At 36.7% G+C, this 18,769-nt stretch overlaps 1 protein-coding gene across 10 annotated transcripts in view; it reads right to left on the bottom strand.

The window, feature by feature from the left end:
• Positions 1-238: 238 nt before the first annotated feature.
• LNPK (lunapark, ER junction formation factor) overlaps positions 239-18,769 on the bottom strand; it is a 55,000-nt gene continuing 36,469 nt past the window's right edge. For 9 of the 10 annotated variants that reach the window (XM_074910164.1, XM_074910161.1, XM_074910159.1 and 6 more), the window contains one exon: positions 11,191-12,771. In XM_074910164.1, the coding sequence (XP_074766265.1) occupies positions 12,581-12,771 (191 nt within the window). In that variant the 3' untranslated portion in view covers positions 11,191-12,580. Of the gene's footprint in view, positions 6,047-11,190; positions 12,772-18,769 lie in introns of those variants that run through there. The other variant, XR_012633905.1, reaches the window with a different exon arrangement.

The following is an 18,769-nucleotide window of genomic DNA, read 5'->3' on the forward strand; positions in this document are numbered from 1 at the left end:
TGTCATGTTCTCAGTTATCACCACCATCATTATATATGACAGTGAACACATACAAACATAACAGAAAAATTAACTGTTCTAGAATTCTAGCCCTGACCCTGACAAAAACTGCCTACCCAAGCCTTTTTTCATTCAGTGAAGAGCTATCCACTCAATTAAATGCTATTAGTCTACTAAACCCCATTTCTTATTCCAGTATTAAAATAAAATACCAGGCAGTATTCCAGTGTTGTATAAATCCAGAGGGAAGAGTTTATTAAATCATTATTTTTGTAAAGGCTGAAAAATAAAAATAAATGGGTTTTGGTCACTATTAAACACATATTTACAAAATACATGCATCTTGCACCCTTTGGCTGTATCACGGAATTTAGCCTCAGATGGAGTCCATTGACTGAGAATCCTTACAAAAATATCAAAGTTGATTTTAACCAACTCTCTGGAGGACAGAAGTCTGAAGCATAACAAGAGAGCCTTGAAGACATACATTCTTCAAATGCAGCTGAAAGCCCACTCCCTCAACAAACAATGTTTTGGGAGGTGTACAGACATACTTCCTTGGCCAGTCTTGGGCAACAGGGCATTTGTAGACCCATGACATCAGATTTCTCAACTCTGCTGCACAGGGAATTTTTTTCCATCTCAGCTTTTACGTCAGTGAAGGAAATTAGAGTGGCATCAGCATCCTGAGCACACTTCTGGAAGCCACAAAACATTGAGGAACTTCCCCTCATCCTCAGTGTGCCAGCCTTTGGCAGAATCTACAGAAAACAACAGCCAGACAACAAACTTATGTCCTTTATACCCTCAACCATAGATGCATCACCTGTGGAAGGCTCTTATAACCCTCAAGCTTAAGTTTCAGTGGGCCACTAATGGCTCAGGCAGAACTCAAGGCTTTAACCAGGAAACAGTTCTGAAAGGGTAGCTGGATGTCCCACTAGCAGCATGGGTGTTCAGCTATTTAACACCCTATAAATACATCTATGTTTAGCTACTGAGCTTTTTGATATTTAATAATTTTATCAAGCTACCTTCTGAGCAAAGAAGCAAAGATAATGGAGAATCAGTATTAGTTTCTTTGAAGGAAGGCAAAAGGAGAGCAAGATATATTCTTGCACATTTTTAATGCATATTTTGGGGAGTTATACAACTTTAGTTTTGCAAAGCAATTTTCTGAACTTTCACTGACAAACAAATCTGATCTGAAAAATCTTACATCAGCAGGGTTGGTTTGCAGATGTTATTTGCTCCATTTATTTATCAAAAATAACTAGAAAATGTTTTTAAAACATCATTCCAGACTGTACAAATAGGAATGTGACATGGGCTGTCTGTTTTACTTATACTGTTTTACTGCTTCATATTCTGAGCAAACAGAGAGGCTATTTTCCCCAGGGGTTCAGGAGGGCATACTATTTCATTTCTTCAGAAAATTGTTTCTCTGGATTTCAATCTTTTTAGCTAGATATGACAAAATACAATATCAAGAACACTTATGCTTTTTATCAGCTCTATTTTCAAAGCATAAATAATAGATCAGTATATATTTAAGTCAGGTGACTAAGTCTTATTTCAGAAATCAAATAAGCATTTTGCAATTTTTAAATGATGCTGTACATTTTCACTACAGTATCATTATGCCTTTAAAATGCTTTCAAAAGACCAATTTATAAGCATGGAGTGATTCTGAAGATATTTCACTAGTGTTAATAATACCTCACTCAGGTGGCATTCAATTTTCTGAATCCTTGGGTTAATGAGGCAAATAAATCAAAATTAAATTGGCCTTGAAAAAAAAAATTCAAACAAAATTGCATCTATCACATTATACATCCTGAGACTCCTTCAGTACTGTTCACAATGGTTAACAATATTCTGGCTCTCAGAATCATTACACTTACTCATAACACAATCTGAGATTTTAAAACCAAATAAATCAGACGTCATGACTAGATCAACATAACACCTTATTATAATATATAAGGACTACTCACAATAAGTTGCATACAGTCTTAGTTGAGTACTTTCCATTAAGTGTCCCTAAATTTCAGCTGCCCACCATTTGTTCAATAATCCAACAAACTCCTTCCAGGAGGATTTCACCATTGCAAACTGGTAAATTTTAAGATAAGCCTTAAAAATACAATATATTCTGCAACAAGGCTGTCATTCATCATCTCTTTTAAAAAGCCCCAGCAACATACATATGTAGCCAAATAGCTGAAACATAAAAATCCTAGCAATTCTGAAAAATAGATACTTCTAGTCATATTGCTGTAGTAGGAATGGTGGAAAAAAAAAAAATAATTACCTTCACTCACTTCTCCAAAATATGAAAGGAAATATTTTCCAGATACTCTAAAAGGGATTCTACTGTTGGGGAATACCAGTGTTGTCGGTTCTTTAAAAAAAATGGTTAACAATATACAGTGACCTAAAGATGCCTAAGTAACTACCAGAAGTAGGAAGTGCAGCATAAGCAAACAGCCAACAAATAATGACATGCAATGACACAGTGGTTGCCATTGTTTTGCTGCTGTTACTTGCAGCAAAGTAACAATTGCACTCACTTCTCTACCCATGGAGTCACCTACCTGCTCAAGGGCATCCTTTCACCATAAGGAACTTCCTACAAACACAGAGCCTCAGTGGAAAAACAGACTCCCATGCTGAGCTGCTGTGACTGCCTTCATCTGCTAAATCAGCAACACAGACTCAAGATTGCCATATACACATTATTTACATTTTTAATGGAAAACACTGTACAGAAGTAGTTTGGGCATTTTTTCCAAAATAAGTTAGTACTATTAACATTTAAAATTTAACAAAAGTATGCAGAAAAGCTTGAGGGCTTTTTTTTTATTTTGAAGGCCTTAAGCACCCGAGTGCCCTTACATGGCACAGGTTGAAAGCAACAACAAACATGTTTGCACAATTTCCCCAGACAGCGCTTTCCTTGTGGCTCTACAAAAATAGTTTGTATGGTCAAGAGTTTGGTTAGGTGTAATTTATGTGATGATCTAACATATTTGCTTTGCATTTCCTCCCTGAGAACAAATGACACCACAGACAGTCAAGAATTTTCTGTGTTGCTAGAAAAGTAGTGAGAAAATGTGTTGAGAGACCCTTCCATTTTGTGAAACTTTCATTACAAAAGTTTTAGTTTTTAGGTTTATTATTAATCTGCAACTCCTGTGTATGTACAGCAGTCTCCATGGCCAGGAGTTCAAAAGAGAAAGCCCCTCTGTTCATGGCAGATTTGGGAGAGACAGGGTCCATTCAGTCCTCAAACCACAGCAGCAACTTGGGTCATCTGCCTCCTGCACCAGGGTCCCAGTACAGTAAAATGTTACTGTGGACTAGGGGTTCAGATTTTTGATAGCTTAAAGAAAACCATTCCAAAAGGTGTTGATTTCACCTCAATATCACACAAAGTAAGGTTTTTCCCAGCTCCTGATTTAAAGTTCAGTGCCTAACTCCAACACGCCGACATTGCTCAGTGCCCAGCTGCTGAGGAAGCAGATATTTTAGAACTACACGTTCTACTTTAAGCTATTCCTTCGAGTTTCAGTCATGACAGACAGCACTGATAGAAAGTCACCATTCAATGGTTACTCAATTGCTTGCTCAGAATGACACAGTAATTTTATTCTGATTTTTAGTCCACAGAACAGAAGCCACAACTGCTATCAGTCCTCCTGAGGTTTTATGCTCTTTGGCAAGGAGTATTGATTTGTGTTTTTATAGCACCTACCAGGTAGTGGCTGTGCACTATCATTACCCAATAATTTATAACAGGTGATGAAGAAGGCTTGGAAACGAAACCAAATGTATCTTGATCTGCTCAGGAAAAAGATGAAACATTGCTGGAGTAGCTAAAATAGCCTTTTAAATCAATACATGGTGTACGTCTGAGATACTCTTGTATGTTCTGAAAGGCACTTACAGGCATGTAAACTTGCATTATTATCATGCACATAACCAACTCTTACAAGTATTATCATGGGAGCAACATGAACACAGTGACACATCAACTGCTTGCAGGATCACGTTTTAGCCGTAAATCAGAATATGAACTTAGATTACATTAGAACACAACAAAAAGGGTTAAAGAAACTCTTCCAGAAAAAAGTATTGTAAAAGAAGTTAATGGCACAAGACTTCTTTCTGTCACTGAACCAATGTTAATATAAAGGCCAAGTTTCATTTGAAAACATTCACCTGTAAATCAAAAAGTCCCCAAAGATTAATTTCTGCATTTACACTATTTGCAAAATGTATTTAACTCAGAGGCATTCCTTTTTTTCCTGAAATAATTGCTTACAAGATGAGAACTAAAACACAATCTCAAGTGTAGTAAAGGTAATTGCTGCACTTACTGCTCGTGTCATGTTGATGTATTACTATGTATCAAAGGTCACAGTTCTGTACTCATACATTATCAAATTTGAAAGAGCAATATTCGATTCTGACCAACCTTTAAACTGCCCAGAATGTGTGTGAAAATGGATGTCGGGCTAACTTGGGTTTTTAAAAAAATGAACCCATGTTTCGGAAGCTGAGGGGTCAATCAAGCCAGTCTGACAGGGTTAGGTGTCGCTTCTGTGCGTCTAATACTCTCTTAGATTATCAATGAGGTGCAGTACACTGATCACAAGCTAAAGCAGCTGTACTAATGAAAATGAAACAGTCTGAAAAAATTAGGTAATACAGGCCTGTGACACAGGGCAGTACCTTGTGGACAATAATGCAGGAATAAGGACATAAATCACCATCTGTACACAATAAAACCTGTAATACCCACCCTGAAATGTACGTGTCTACAGAATCGCAGGCCAAAAATCAGCATCTTCACAACTCCAGAGTCCCCTCTGAAGTTGCTACACGATTTTTTATACTGAGTCAAGGCAGGTTTTCCATACCTCTACTTCACTGCGCACACAAAATTTTGCAATCGTATGCCAGCCTGACCTTTGATGGTGGGTAGCTGGCTGTTCACGCCATAAGCTAGTTCTCACAATTGGTTGTAGCACAGATAAATGGGTCTTATCAGAATCTACTCAACCTTGAACGACTTTCTTTTCCTACATATGCCAGCTCAAATGGGGGGCAGGGGCTGCACTGAAGAAGCTGGTGCAACCTCATTCTTTTTTGATAACATATGAGGTCCTTTTAAAAAAAAAAAAAAGAAATCCAAGTGGATTGAGTACAGCAAGCACAGAATGAACTACCGAACAGAATTATCACCTTACAACCATAAATCACAACTATGCAAAGAGCAACCTGGCTCCTATCCCAGCCATCATCATAATCCAGATTAGATAAATATTCAACAGGTTTTTCAGAATCAAGTTTTTCCTCAAGAAGTTACATACACAGCAAAGGCAGCATATATTCCAACAACAAGATACACAATTTCATTTCATACTTTAAAATTTGCTTCATTTGGTAAAATACTGTTTCAAACGGAAAGCACAAATTTAAATATTTTCTGAATTACAAGTAGAAAAGCTAAGACAGACATTTCATGAAGTCTATCAGACCATAAGAATTCACACCAATTAACATCTTTGCCAGTGATTCTAATGGAGTTTCAACTGCAGGTGATGTAACTACCGGTCAAGGCCACAGCTAGGATTAAAATGATACTTCTGCTTAAAGATACTATTTATAGTATGTAAACACACATACCCTTTTACTAATGCAATAACAAGGCTACTACAACAATAAGAACTATAAATATACGGGATCTACAGGATACAAGGTTCTGTTTAAATAAAAGTTCAATATACAAAAAACACAAACATTCTTTAAGAAATACCAACTTTCACATTTCCTCTAAAACATCACTTGTAACAGTTTTCTTAAAATGAATTTTCTTGGTGTTTTTGTAAAATCTTTTTCTTTGTGTGCTGAAAAAGTCAAAATTAAGTTTCATCAACTGAGTAGAACTCTTTGAAGCGATGCAAGGAATTAGAGAGCAGACCATTTCAGGAGAGCTGGAAGATCTTTGTTGCTTGAGTTTTCTACAAATCCAGCATCTCTATTTTCATTTAGGCAGCAAAATGGAGAGAGAAAGAGAGAAAGAATTATTTCAATATGTTACAAATTTAGAGATTAATCTGAATTTACAAATTGAACACCCAAAATCGCCAGATCTCCAGTATCTGCACCCCTTGTTTTTGTCTATGCCTGATTATTTCAAGATTTTGCTGCGTGTGTTTCTCTCTGGCAGTTGCAGTCTCCCTTCTACAAATTATTTTTGTCACAACAAAAGCAGAATACACGATTTCAGTGGCAAATGCTTACGAAGCCCTCCTGAAAAACATTAGTAATTGTTCAGTCAGAATCCTAGTAGTACAATGCTAGGTACGTATAGAGGCAGTCCTGAGGTAGGTTTATTCCCAGTGACTACAGTGAGAAATACCTAGTATTACAAGAATCAGTTGGGACCCTCCCTTCCATGCAAAAATTAAGTCATGATCAAATTGATTTTATGCAGCCTTGAAAGGGTTATATTATGATTCAGTGCTTTAGATTTTGCACTGTTGCCAAGTTAGATAATCTATCAAAAAAATCTTAGAAGTGTTTGCTTTAATCTCAAAACCCGATGGTTTGGGAGCAAATTATTGTATAATCAATACATTTCATTTTAAAACCCTTCTCTCTATCCTGCCCATCATACACCTCTCTAGGTCTTATTCTTGCAGAGAAAAGATTGAATGCAACCTGACAGGACCCCAGAGAGGTTCACAAATCAAAAGCAATGGTGAAGAGAAGTCAAATTCCTTGAGACTCACAATCTTAAGGGACAACTCTATTTTTAAAATGCTGGAGGGTAGCAATTCCTATTGTTAAATGCTATTATAACTTATTCTATTTGTTGTGTAAGCAAACCTCTAGTAAAGACCAAGTGCTGAAACTCCCACCTACTCAGGATGCCATGCTTTTCCTCCAAAGAGCCAGAATCTAGAGCATGAAATACACTTAACTGCAAACTACCAGATACAATCTCAAGCATGGCACACTTCTGATGGGAGTTAACAGTTTGTCCTCTGACAGCAGCTTTGGTGCATTACTAAGTACCAAGACCCAGAAGCCAACAGCTCGACACCAATCATCCCCCTAGGAATTAGCATTAAAAGACTCTGTTGTAATTCCTCACCTTCATCACCCTCCACAAACTTGGGACCTGTGAACTCCGCCTAAAGACCACATGCTGGAAGAGAGCAGCACTGCCACAGATCAGTAATTAACAGTTGCACAAACACTGTCCTTTCAGTGAAACAAAACTTTCTGACAACAGTCAAAAACCTCTTTCATGAACTGTCACACAAATCCTGTCATTTACTACATTAAGTGAAAACAGGAAAGGCACACACCATTAGAAAGAATCCATTAGAGTAACCTCCTATTGCCCTGTCATTCTCAAAACTCCATTTTAAACCTAATGCCTCCTGCAAGACAAATTGTCCAAATTAGGACTTTTCAAACTTCTGGTCTGAGTTTATTCATAGAAAACTTACTTTTCCTCTTAGTGTTTATGCACTTGATGTATTTGTAGCTTTTTTTTAAATTAGTTTGTATTAGGGATGTGTCTTTTATAGTCTCTTTTATACACTACAAACATGTATGAAATTTCAGAGGTTCACTACACCAGAAAACTGGACAGGTTTGCATTTATCAATTCAAAAAAGTAACTGAAATATGGGATGCTAAGATCCGAGGCACTAACTTTTAACCGTGTGACTGGACAGGAAAGAGCATCTTAGAGGTGTTAGGCAAAAAAACAATCTGCGAGACATGGAAGGAATGAGGGCCTACAGATTTTGCTTGAGAACAATTATTTGACCAGTTCACTGAGTATCTGTTAAAGATGCAAAATGAATCAAGGTTGTTCTAGTGAAGCATTCATGAGGCCATTCCTTACCCCATGGACAGTCTTTCTCATTGTGGAAGACTTAACAAAACGTCACACCAGAAGCAGTTTATTTAGAACTTCTTTTACATCTGCTATGCTTGTACTGAGTGTGTTCAGACTTTATGAAGACTTTTAAAGTTTTTAATAGCAGACTTAACTATTGAACAGCTTCCTCTAGTCTACTCACTCATCCATCACCACAGATCTACAAGTGCACAAATACTGCCGAATTCAGAACCATACACCAGAGAAGTGTTCTTCCTAGCCTTTGAAGGTTAACAAGGTTAAAAATCAATTATTGCTATAGTTTCACTAATCCTAGAAGTAGAAAATAATTTCTAAGCTTTTATGCTTAAATAAAAAGGGTAAGACCAATTTTGCTACCATCACCTCTAGTAATAACTAGATAGTCTTATTCTACCTAGTCATTGTCAACTGCTTATTCTGGAATTAATTCTAAAAAGCAAACAAGTTTCTGCAACATGATTGTCAACTGCATCCTTATTATTTCTGACATAAGAACATATTATCCGAGGGTATTCCCATGTAGTAATAAAGCAGACCTTGATACATTTTCTGAAAAAATTTTTCAAGCTCTTACCTTCCTTATCTTTTAAGACCTTGTTTGACAGACAAAGCCACTCTCCCTTCCCATGCCACCCCCCCAACCTGTTTCACTGTCATTCTTTTCTTTAAAACCTTCCATTGGCTTCTACTCCTGCACCACATGGAGTTCAACATTCTTGTTCTTGATTTCAAGGTAACCATATGCACTCCTAGTTATATGCTGTTGATAACCTCTAGACCAGTCCATAAACTGTCAGCTTCCACATCATCTTTGTTTGCCTTCTGTTGTGAGCTTCTGCTTTTAGTACATATTGGCTGAACAGCTTTGAGACAAATCATCTTCATAGCAAGAATCCACTAAATTATCTGTTTCTGTCAGGAGTCAACTGTGTTCTCCTTTAGAGTAAGTATTAGAATTTGTTGTAACATTCCTTCACTTCCCTGCTCTACAGGCTTCTTAGTAAAACTTTAATTTGACCAATTGACTCATTTCAATTTATTTTGAACTAGAACACTCATTTGTCTTTCATGGCAGATTTTACATAGCCCAGATAGTTTATATATTAGGGAGGAATTATGTTTGAATACTAGGAGATCTCTGCAATTACTCATAATTATTCAGAAGCAATAAAAACATGGCACCAACAAGTTTGCCAAGTATTACTTTAATACCCCACTCTAATTTTGCTTTTCATCAAGGCCACAGAAAGAAAAGGGGACTTGTGTAACATTTCTCAGAAGTGAGATTTTCACAGGACCAGGATTTTAAGTACTTCTGAAAGAAAATTAAGATCCAAGTACACACTAGGAAGTCAGAAGACAACAAAACATGGAACCACAGCTTTTGTTGTATTTGTCCCCCTACTTTCTTCCATCTCATCTTTTGACAGTCTGCAATTGGATTAAATATCACTGACAACTGCTGTTCCTTTTTGCTCTACATACTCCTACTTTCAAGTTTTTTGGTGTTAAAGATGTGATTAAGTATGGCTACTGCTGTCCATGACAGCTATTTTTGGATTTTCATCCAATTCCTGTTGGACTGGCATCTTTCACTGTTGACGCACTTGCAATAGACAGAAGCCAAGAAGCAGCTGCTGGAGAAACAGAACCCTCTTCTCACATTTGCTCAGGACTGGGGCACACATGCTTGGCAGGAGTAACATGTGAATGCTTACTGTAAATTGAGGAAAGCCCAGAGTCTATTATTGTCATATGTATCTCTCTGAGCCTGAATTCACTTACAGATTAATTAACCCTCTACCCTCATTTACCATAGCTGCTTTAAAACCCTGAAAAATCAGAAAGTTAAAAATAGATCTTTCTCTACCAAAATATCAGGAAATCCTTAACATTTTTTTTTCAAGCCTTCTGAAGCAATTAACGGGAACAACTGCTTGGACACTTTTTTTTAGTATAAAAGTCTTTCAGGAAAACTGTGTCATGTGCTTAAAACTCACTTATTCCTCCCCTCCTCAAAAATTCTAGGTCATCTTAGGCCTCAAAGCTAAGGTTTTACGGTTTAACAAGTATTTGTTTTCACATCAGGTTGACTGTCTCTACTTGATCCTTCAGTGACATATTAAACAGAAAGTATCAATCATTCCAGTGGCAAGTTGCTAATGTCACATTTAAGAACGCTGGGAGAACAGCCTACACCATACCAGATACTGAGTCTCCTTTTTCAAAAAAATTCATATTCCCAACAACATAAGAAGCATCAGTTTCCTTGACAAAAGCAGGGCATCTGAAAACAGACATCTTCCAGGCTAATGAAAAAGTTTTAATATATAGCTCCAATATCAACAGATTTGCTCAGTTTAGTAGATATTATATGCTTTACAGCTCAGTGGTTGCTTGTCATGAGAAGGACCTAAAACTAACTCTACAAAAAGCCTGACAAGATACAAATTTTTAAAAGGAAATAATACATGGGCCTACAGTAAACTTAACCTCTGAAGTAACAATTCATGCATTCATATCCCATATGAGGAACCATAATGCCAAATTTTACTTGTTTTTATCGCTTAGAATGTAAATCCATCCAGCAACTTACTGTACTGAATTACTGTAGTATTCTGTGATTTTTTTTTTTCCTCTCCAAAGAAATCAGCCTTTAAACAGATAAATTAGTGAGATACAAAATGCAATGTCGAGATTAACATCTGAAAGTCTTACAAAATAATTAGTAAGCTTTGTCACCTTTCAGGCAACATCGTTTCTATTTTAAAGAAGTTCCAGAATATAAAATACATTCTCTTAAAATACTAAAGAACGGATTCCCCTATCACTTCGTACCCTGTAGTTTTCTCATGAAGACATGTTTGGAAAAGAGACTGTTTTCTTTGTATTCCCAACCAAGGTAGTCACACACAAGACATTTTTAGTAACTGTTTACATATAGCCAAGCACCTGCAAGTCCTCCTTTAATCACATGCCTATAATTCTGTCTATTAAGACTACTAATTAAAATACAAATTACAATTTAGTTAGTGAACCAAATACAAATTTCCTCATTTATCTAAATACAGACCAAACTTGATTCTGACTGATGCAAGGGTTGAGCTTCTAAACTAACCCCAAAGAATCAGAAAATAAAGCACATATTTGGAAAAGAAAATTAATCATTGCTGTTCACATAATAATTATGTTGCATATAAAGACATAGATACTAAGGTCACATTTAGAAACATTTTTCTTGTAGAGGGCTTTTGAGCTACTAAGATTTAGCTTTTTGCTGCCTTCACACTGTAAAACCAGTTCACTCTGGGACCAAGACGACAGCTAAAAAATGTTTTGAAGTTTCCCCTTCCCGCCATATTGTGAGATACACAGAGAACATCACACACAATAAAACTTTTGTCAGAACTACTACTAAATCCATCGAGTTAAACACAGTCAGCATTTATTTCTGAAAAAAATCTGATTTAGGTACCTCACTTCTAGTACCTGAAAAATTCTAGCCCAGGTTCCCAACTGTTACATTTAACAGGAAATGCGTAACAAGTGGTCTTAACTTGAAAAGATATACAATTTTAAAAAGTATAGTTCCAGCGATCCAGCAGCAAATATTCACTGTAACTTTTAACAATAAATAGTATCAACAGTCTTTAGGCACAGTTAGGAAAGTCTTCTGGCAAATGCACATGCACTTCCACTACTGATCAGGGATCTGTTTCTATTCTAGCAGAGCTACCTTAGCTACATATAGACATGGCCCTTTTAAAGGTGTCGTATTCCTTATGACCTTCCACAAAACAACTGTAGAATAAATGCATACAGCAGAACCGAAATTCTCTTCAGTTTTAGGAATCACAAAGCAAGCATTGCTGCTAGAGGTCTTTATTTTCCTTTAACAAAATACACAAAGGCACAAAATTCACTTATATCTTGTCATTATTGTACAGGTATAAATAGTGCTTTGTATTCAAGTACAATCAAGTGCAGAGCCTTTCTATATTTTATGTAAACACAAAACAGTTTTGTATGTACGTGCCTCTGGTTCATCTGCAATGTAAATACCAAAGCAGATGCCATTTATCTGAGTGCCATTTAAACTGAATTCTGTCAAAACTTAGACAATGAATAACATTAACACCACTGTAATGACACTTCCATATGCTTAAGTCAAATGTCAGATGACACTTCAGCTTGTAAACATCTGTGTATTTAAAATGTACTCAATTCATTTTAACAGGGAAGCATTAAAAAGTATCTTAAGTTCACTAGACCAAACTTACTAGGTCAGTTGCTGCCAGTAATTGTTCTTTATGTGTGACAGCTAAAGAGATGTCAAATTATAGGTCACCCTTAGAAAAGCTTATACATCTACATTTTTTTAATATGCAAACTGAACAATGGCTACAACTGTTAGACTTCAACGCACTATACATTCTGTGTGCTAACTTAAAGACACATGCTTAATTTACAATACTCACTTTTACACATAGCTTTGACATACTGTGGCAGTTGAGGCAGTTTAAGCTCAAGCGAGATTTTTAAGTTGTACCATTAAAAAAAGCTCACCTGAATAGTAACAACAGGCATGAACAAAGCTAAAATCTAGCTACAGAAGGCACTTGGAGTACTTTATTCTGCTTTCCCTAAAGATTCTTCACTTTGTTCAGCTGAAATAGACTCCGAGATAGACTCTTCAGATGTTGAAATGTTTTCTGCTTCTTTTTCAACTTCTTCAGCTATCTTATCATTTAGCTGCTCAAGACTTGGTGCTTTATCATCAGCTTCATTTGTCTCAATCTGGGCCATGTCTTCTTCAGATTCTGTGAAAGTGAAAATAATGAAATAACCATCTCAAGAAATTAAGGAGGCAGCTAATATTCTTAAAAAGCAAAGAAAATTTTGCAGCCACACACAGGTTTTGAGCAGTCACCACATGAAGTTCTCAACTGCTAAAACCTCTTATTTTTCTTAACAAGGAAGTCACAGGTAAACCTGTAAAATCTAAGAAAAAATACTACAGAAAAGAGTTCAGATCCCACTATAAAAATATTATGTATTATTTGTATATGTTCACCCTCAGTAGAATCTTTCTAACCTTGCCCATTAATGTGACAGTGTCAGAAATAAGACATGATGGCAATTCAGCTTTATCTTGCTAACAGAAGTTTTACCAACTGTATAGCTTTTTCTGTAAGAGTTCAATCTGTACACAGAATATAAACACTATCTGGTGGATACTACTTTAAACATAAGGAGCCAGATAATCAGAAAAAAAGATTAGAATTATTTAGTTCTCACATCTCGAGACAGCCAGAGAATATTACTGTGTATTCTCAATCTTCCTACAGGAAGTGTAGGAAGGATACACAGAAATATCTTTACTCACAATCTGGAAAGGGAGTTTCTTTCATAATAGGCATATTTTGAAGATTGGTCAAAAGTATTTATCATAAGTACTACCTCTGAAGAAGTAAATTTTAGCTTCACAACAGTATTTCAGTAGCATATGAGAAATACAAGGTAGTCACATTTTGAAGTAAGCATAAGCACTGAAAAACTAAACATTAAGTGTTCACTAAATGACACAAAGGTACTGTAGAATGGTACTATTCACAGTGGTTTATTTATTGACTAGTATTAGTCAATACTATATGGCATTAAGGCATACTGTGAAGGCAAACAGTTTGCAAAACTGATGCAAAGTTACAGCTCAAAAATGTTAACCTTATCAAATGTTTGTAACTTCGTATTTATCAAAACATGTTGGGTGTATGAATGTAAGCAGACTGCTTCAGGTTGCTATTCACAGAATCAAGCAGGGCTGAAAGTTTCAGAACCACTGCTCTGGCTTCTTGGGTCACAATTGTCAAGAGTAGCTGCTGCATACCCTTATCCAGCAGACCTGGTACAACTGCTATCTGTCATCAAGAACCTGAGACCTGTCTTCCCACACAGAGCTCCATATAGCCTGTTCCAGACTGTTCAGTGCAGCCCAGCTTCTCCATTTCTTCCCCTGACTTGATCTTCCATCTTAGCAAGTTTGCAACCAGCCTACCTCCTGATTCAGCTTCCTTCCCTGCTTTCTCAATCACACACTATTCAACATCTGCCCTGGCTTCTTGTTCCAAAATTTCTCTGGAGCCATCTGTCAGATGCTCAATCCTCCTATTTCTGTCCAAGCAAATTAACGTTCCCAGTTTCTTTCCAGACTATCCCACTCTCCCTTCCTGCTTTTCAATTTCCATCTTGATCCCATCCCAGCCTGTGCTCAATCTTTATCTCCCAACTGTCAGTTTTCTTTGTCTCATCTCTGCATTTTTTCTTCAGTCTTAAATTCTATGAATAAGTTTGTGCCTTTTCCTGCTACAGTCCCTCCACACTTGAGTTACATTCCTTCTCTAAATCTGCTGCTCAGGCACAAGTCAAAGGAAGCATAGGATGTGAAGAGACAACTCCATGCCCTCTCAAAAATCATTTGTAGCATAGCCCAACCATTACTTATTTACAGAGTTTCAGTCCTGCAGTCCTCAACTGAATGATGCTTAGCACTCTGCAGAAGTGACTCGTTCTTAAGTCTTATTACGGTAAAGATACTATTCATTCAGTCTGATCAGGAGGATGCCATGCATCAACAACATGTTTGAGGACAGTCCCAAGGACAATCAGCCACTAGCAGAATCAAGCAGAAGCTTCTAATGAAAAGGAGAAAACCTGATCGAATGCATGTCTTAACTATCTGTATTCAAAGCAACAGGAGAAGGATGCTGCTTTCGTTTTTATATTCTGCTAAAAGGTATGGAGACACTTTACAAAAAAACTGTCAGGTATTATATTACTTTTCCTTTCATCTTGCTCTTGATGAAATTTCATTAAACTCTTAAAACTCTCTAACATATACAGTTAAAACAAGTTTTCATGGAAATTTTTGGTCTAATAATTAAGTCTGACAAGGTTACAAGCAACTAAAGAGTATGTCCTTTAAGTAAGTATTCAGGGCAACCACAGTAAGTGGTGCTAGTAAGTCCAACTATAAACATGACCAACCATACACAGTGATTCCATTTTAAATACACCAATTAATTGAAAGCCTGCCTGAAGTCAACTTGATCTCAATATTGCATGATTTAAGTCATTGTAAGAGCAGTAGCTAAGAGACCACTCTGACTATGAACTTTAAAAGATGACAAAAGAATATTAATGTCCTTGATGTTTAACACTTAATCCATGATTTAACTGAAGAATACAGCTACACATACATGAATTCAGCAGCAAACAGCCCTATGCTGGCCTGAGGCAAGTTTAAAGAGCTGTATCAGTGCAACTTTAAAAAGCCTGCTCATGGCTCCAGCAGTTCCATTCCCCCCCTCCAAAACTCCTGCTGAATGCTTAGTACTTAGAAAGCATATATACATATGTACTTCATATTTTAAGTAGTCAGTTACCCCTCTTCTTCTTGCAGAGAATATTTTACTGCATAAACAGTGAAATCACAATACTATATCACTATTAAAGTAGAACATGTGTGTGTACCATGCAGAAATTGACAAAAAATGGTATAAAATAATTACACTAAAATACAGCCACTTTACTTGTACTTTCAAGACTTTGGGGACAAGTTTTCTTCACTACTGCAGCTCGCCATCAGGACAGACTTTCACACAGTGCTACATGTCTGAAATATCTTTAAGGAACACGTGCTTCAGAGTGGTCTGCGTTCATGGCTTTGATATCATAGAGAGCTATTTGTGAAGCCTTCAAAAATGCCAAACAACAGCAGAGCATTTGATTCCCTGTACCCTTTATGTCCTACCAAAAACGCAAGTTACGTTGTTCAAAATGAATTGTGGTAGACTGGAAACATAACACATTTTTAAACCAAAAGAACTTGTTGACAAGTCATTAAACTCAAGGTGAGTTGACCCACATCTACTTGAGAAATCACTGAATTCTAGCCATTAGCTGAACTAAGGAAAGAGCACAGAAGGCATAAACTCACATCTTTGAAAAGGAAACAACGGCTTACAAAAAACATAGTGTGTAGTCATGCTGTCCTATGAAAGCAGAGCATATCTGGTAAAATGGCAAGCCAAATCTCTGAAACAGAAAATGTCCTCAGTCCAGTTCTTTTAATACAAAAAACCCGAACACTGAACTCAGACCATTCGGACCAGAACAAATACCCAAGCTTATTTCTTAGTCCTTTGCCCTCAACCAGCTTTATGCTTACACAAAGCTTCTGCACCATCTGTAACACTTGCCCAGAGCCAAGTTCTACTTTTGGTAGAATTTGTAAATAAGCACACACTTGAAGCAGCATTATTTCTGGAGGACAGCATTACTATGAACCCTTCTGTTGAACAAACCAAGTTTCTGCATCTGCCTTTTAAGTGGAAGTCCTTTCAAACTTACTAGTAGTTGCTGTATTCCAAGAATCCTTAGAAGTGACAGAGCATTAAATCATTATAAAATATTTCATCAAGATGGTCAAGGAATTCCATAAAAATCTGGAGACAACACAGGAAACTGTCTCCATAAAGTGCTGATCACCATGGTGAAATCTGAAGTTCAAAGGCATCTAACAAAGACCTCTGAATATTAGCACCAGATAATCACCACAAAACGCTGCCACAGTCAAGTTCTGTTTCAACCTTAAAAACACTTTTAAATGCTAAACCTGAATCAAGAACACAGTGTAACAGTACCTAATATAGGCAAGGTAAAATTAAGCAAGATGATAAAAGTGGTTCCTGTTGGCTTTTTCAATATGATTCAAACATTAATGGTTTTAGGAGAAGTACATAAGAGAACCAACTAGCCTTTGATGACAAAAAAATGAGTCATTTAATAAAAAGGTAAGAAAAGAACTGAAGCAAATTGCTTTCTTCTGGTACAAAAATTTCCCAAGTTACTCTGCTGAACAGGGAAGCAGGCCATTTATGCCAGTAATCTGCATCAGATTGATAGCTGATAACTCCATACTTACAGAGGATTAAAAAAAATCCAAGGTTCAGTGCCAACAGCACTCCCCATAACCATTCTTTAGATCTCTTATCCACAGGAGTCGCATGTAACATGTTTGTCACTGCATGAGCACACAACTGAAAAAGATTCAGCTTCATGCTCTGCTCATTAGTAGAAGTAGCTCACTAGTAAAAAAAATATTTATTACACTTCTGTATCACATTAAGTTGCAGTTTCTTCAAGCTATACAGCTACAGTTTAAATGAGTTACAGAAGAGCTGGATCTCCCAATGTTGTCAACATTGTGCGCCAACATTGTGAAGTTGGTTTCCTGATGTTAATGTCTGTCTACATCTGTAAGTGAAGATATTCTCTATTCCTGCTATGACAGCTATGACAGTAGTGAACAAAAGCCTTCCCCAGAGCTACACCTCAATGATAGCTTCATACCTTAAACTTACAATCAAGGAATATGTTCATTTATTAACAAAGCCCAACTGCCTGTAAGCAGTTATGTTTCAAATTAAGGTTCTGATGGAAAAAGTGATTTACTGAAAATTATATTTTCTCATTCATAAGAGATTACTTCATGGCAAGTCACAGGCAGTTAATACACAGTGACAAACTGATAGGGTAGCACTTGCCTCTTCTACATCAACAAGACATTTCTCAGATATTAGTTATGTAAAATATTAACAGATACTCTTTCTGGCTGCTTAGTAATTATCAAAACAAAGGTTTCTATTATCTTGAAGCTGAAATATTCAGAAAAGATCAGAAATTTAAGCTAGATAAAACCAAGAGTCAGTATACTGTTATTGTCCCTTCTGAAAAATTTCACCAAACACTACCTAGCAGAAAGAGAACCAGGGAACAAACCCCACAGTAGTCTCTTGTCATTTTTAAATAAGGCAACACATTGATACAAGACCACACCAACAAAACCCAAGTAATTTTCAGTGTTAAAGATAGATTGATAAAAATCACATTTACTGCAATAAAAGCATCCTTTTTTTACCCTGAAATACTTAATAAAATTCTGCAATAAAATTCTGCTTTCAAAAAAGCAAGTTATTTTGTAGAATTGTCACCCCTGCATCTGAAGCGTCTGATGAAAATCTCACACTAATTCTTGTTTTATATTTTTTACAACATCTATAAACTGACTCAGCACCTCAGACCCATTAACAGCACAGTTGATAAACATTTCCTTCAATGATACCACCAGCTTAATCAGCACTCCCCTCTCCCAAAACCTCTAAGAACCTGCAGTTATGGACAATGCTCAGAAGCCCTCAAGACACACACCTCCAAGAGCTCAATATCCATCTTTAAAGGCTTCCCCATTTGATTCTCAGAGGAAAATAAGTAGAGTTTTGAAGATCCTGGTAATAAATTATGTCTTTTCCATAAGAATCTTCCAACTTTAAAAGTAATCAAGAAGCTACCAACCTACCCTCCATCCACTGAAAACATGATTAGAGCATTTGAGGACAAAGATGACATTCACATCGTCTTCACTTGATGCAGCTGATTTCAGTCTTACTGAAATACTTAGTAGTCTTAATACTACTTTTAATGAAGAGCACTGTGGCACAAGAAACAAAACCAAGTTTCCCTCATAATGCACCTGCATCAGACCACACCCAAACACAGCTAGTTAGCTACTGCTTCCCTACAGGTCTCATGCAGTCTTCTCATGACAAAAAGTAAAGACCAGCACCATTTTGTATTCGTTGTTAAAGATAATTAAGCAGAAACGTTCCTTCTGTTACACTCTTGACAGTTTCCCACAGTTTCCAGCCTGAATCTCAGGGCTGTACACTATTCAATAGCTTCCCCCATGATCCCTGTTCA

This window comes from Athene noctua, chromosome 7 (genome assembly GCF_965140245.1).
Source record: "Athene noctua chromosome 7, bAthNoc1.hap1.1, whole genome shotgun sequence".
Classification (NCBI taxonomy): domain Eukaryota; kingdom Metazoa; phylum Chordata; class Aves; order Strigiformes; family Strigidae; genus Athene; species Athene noctua.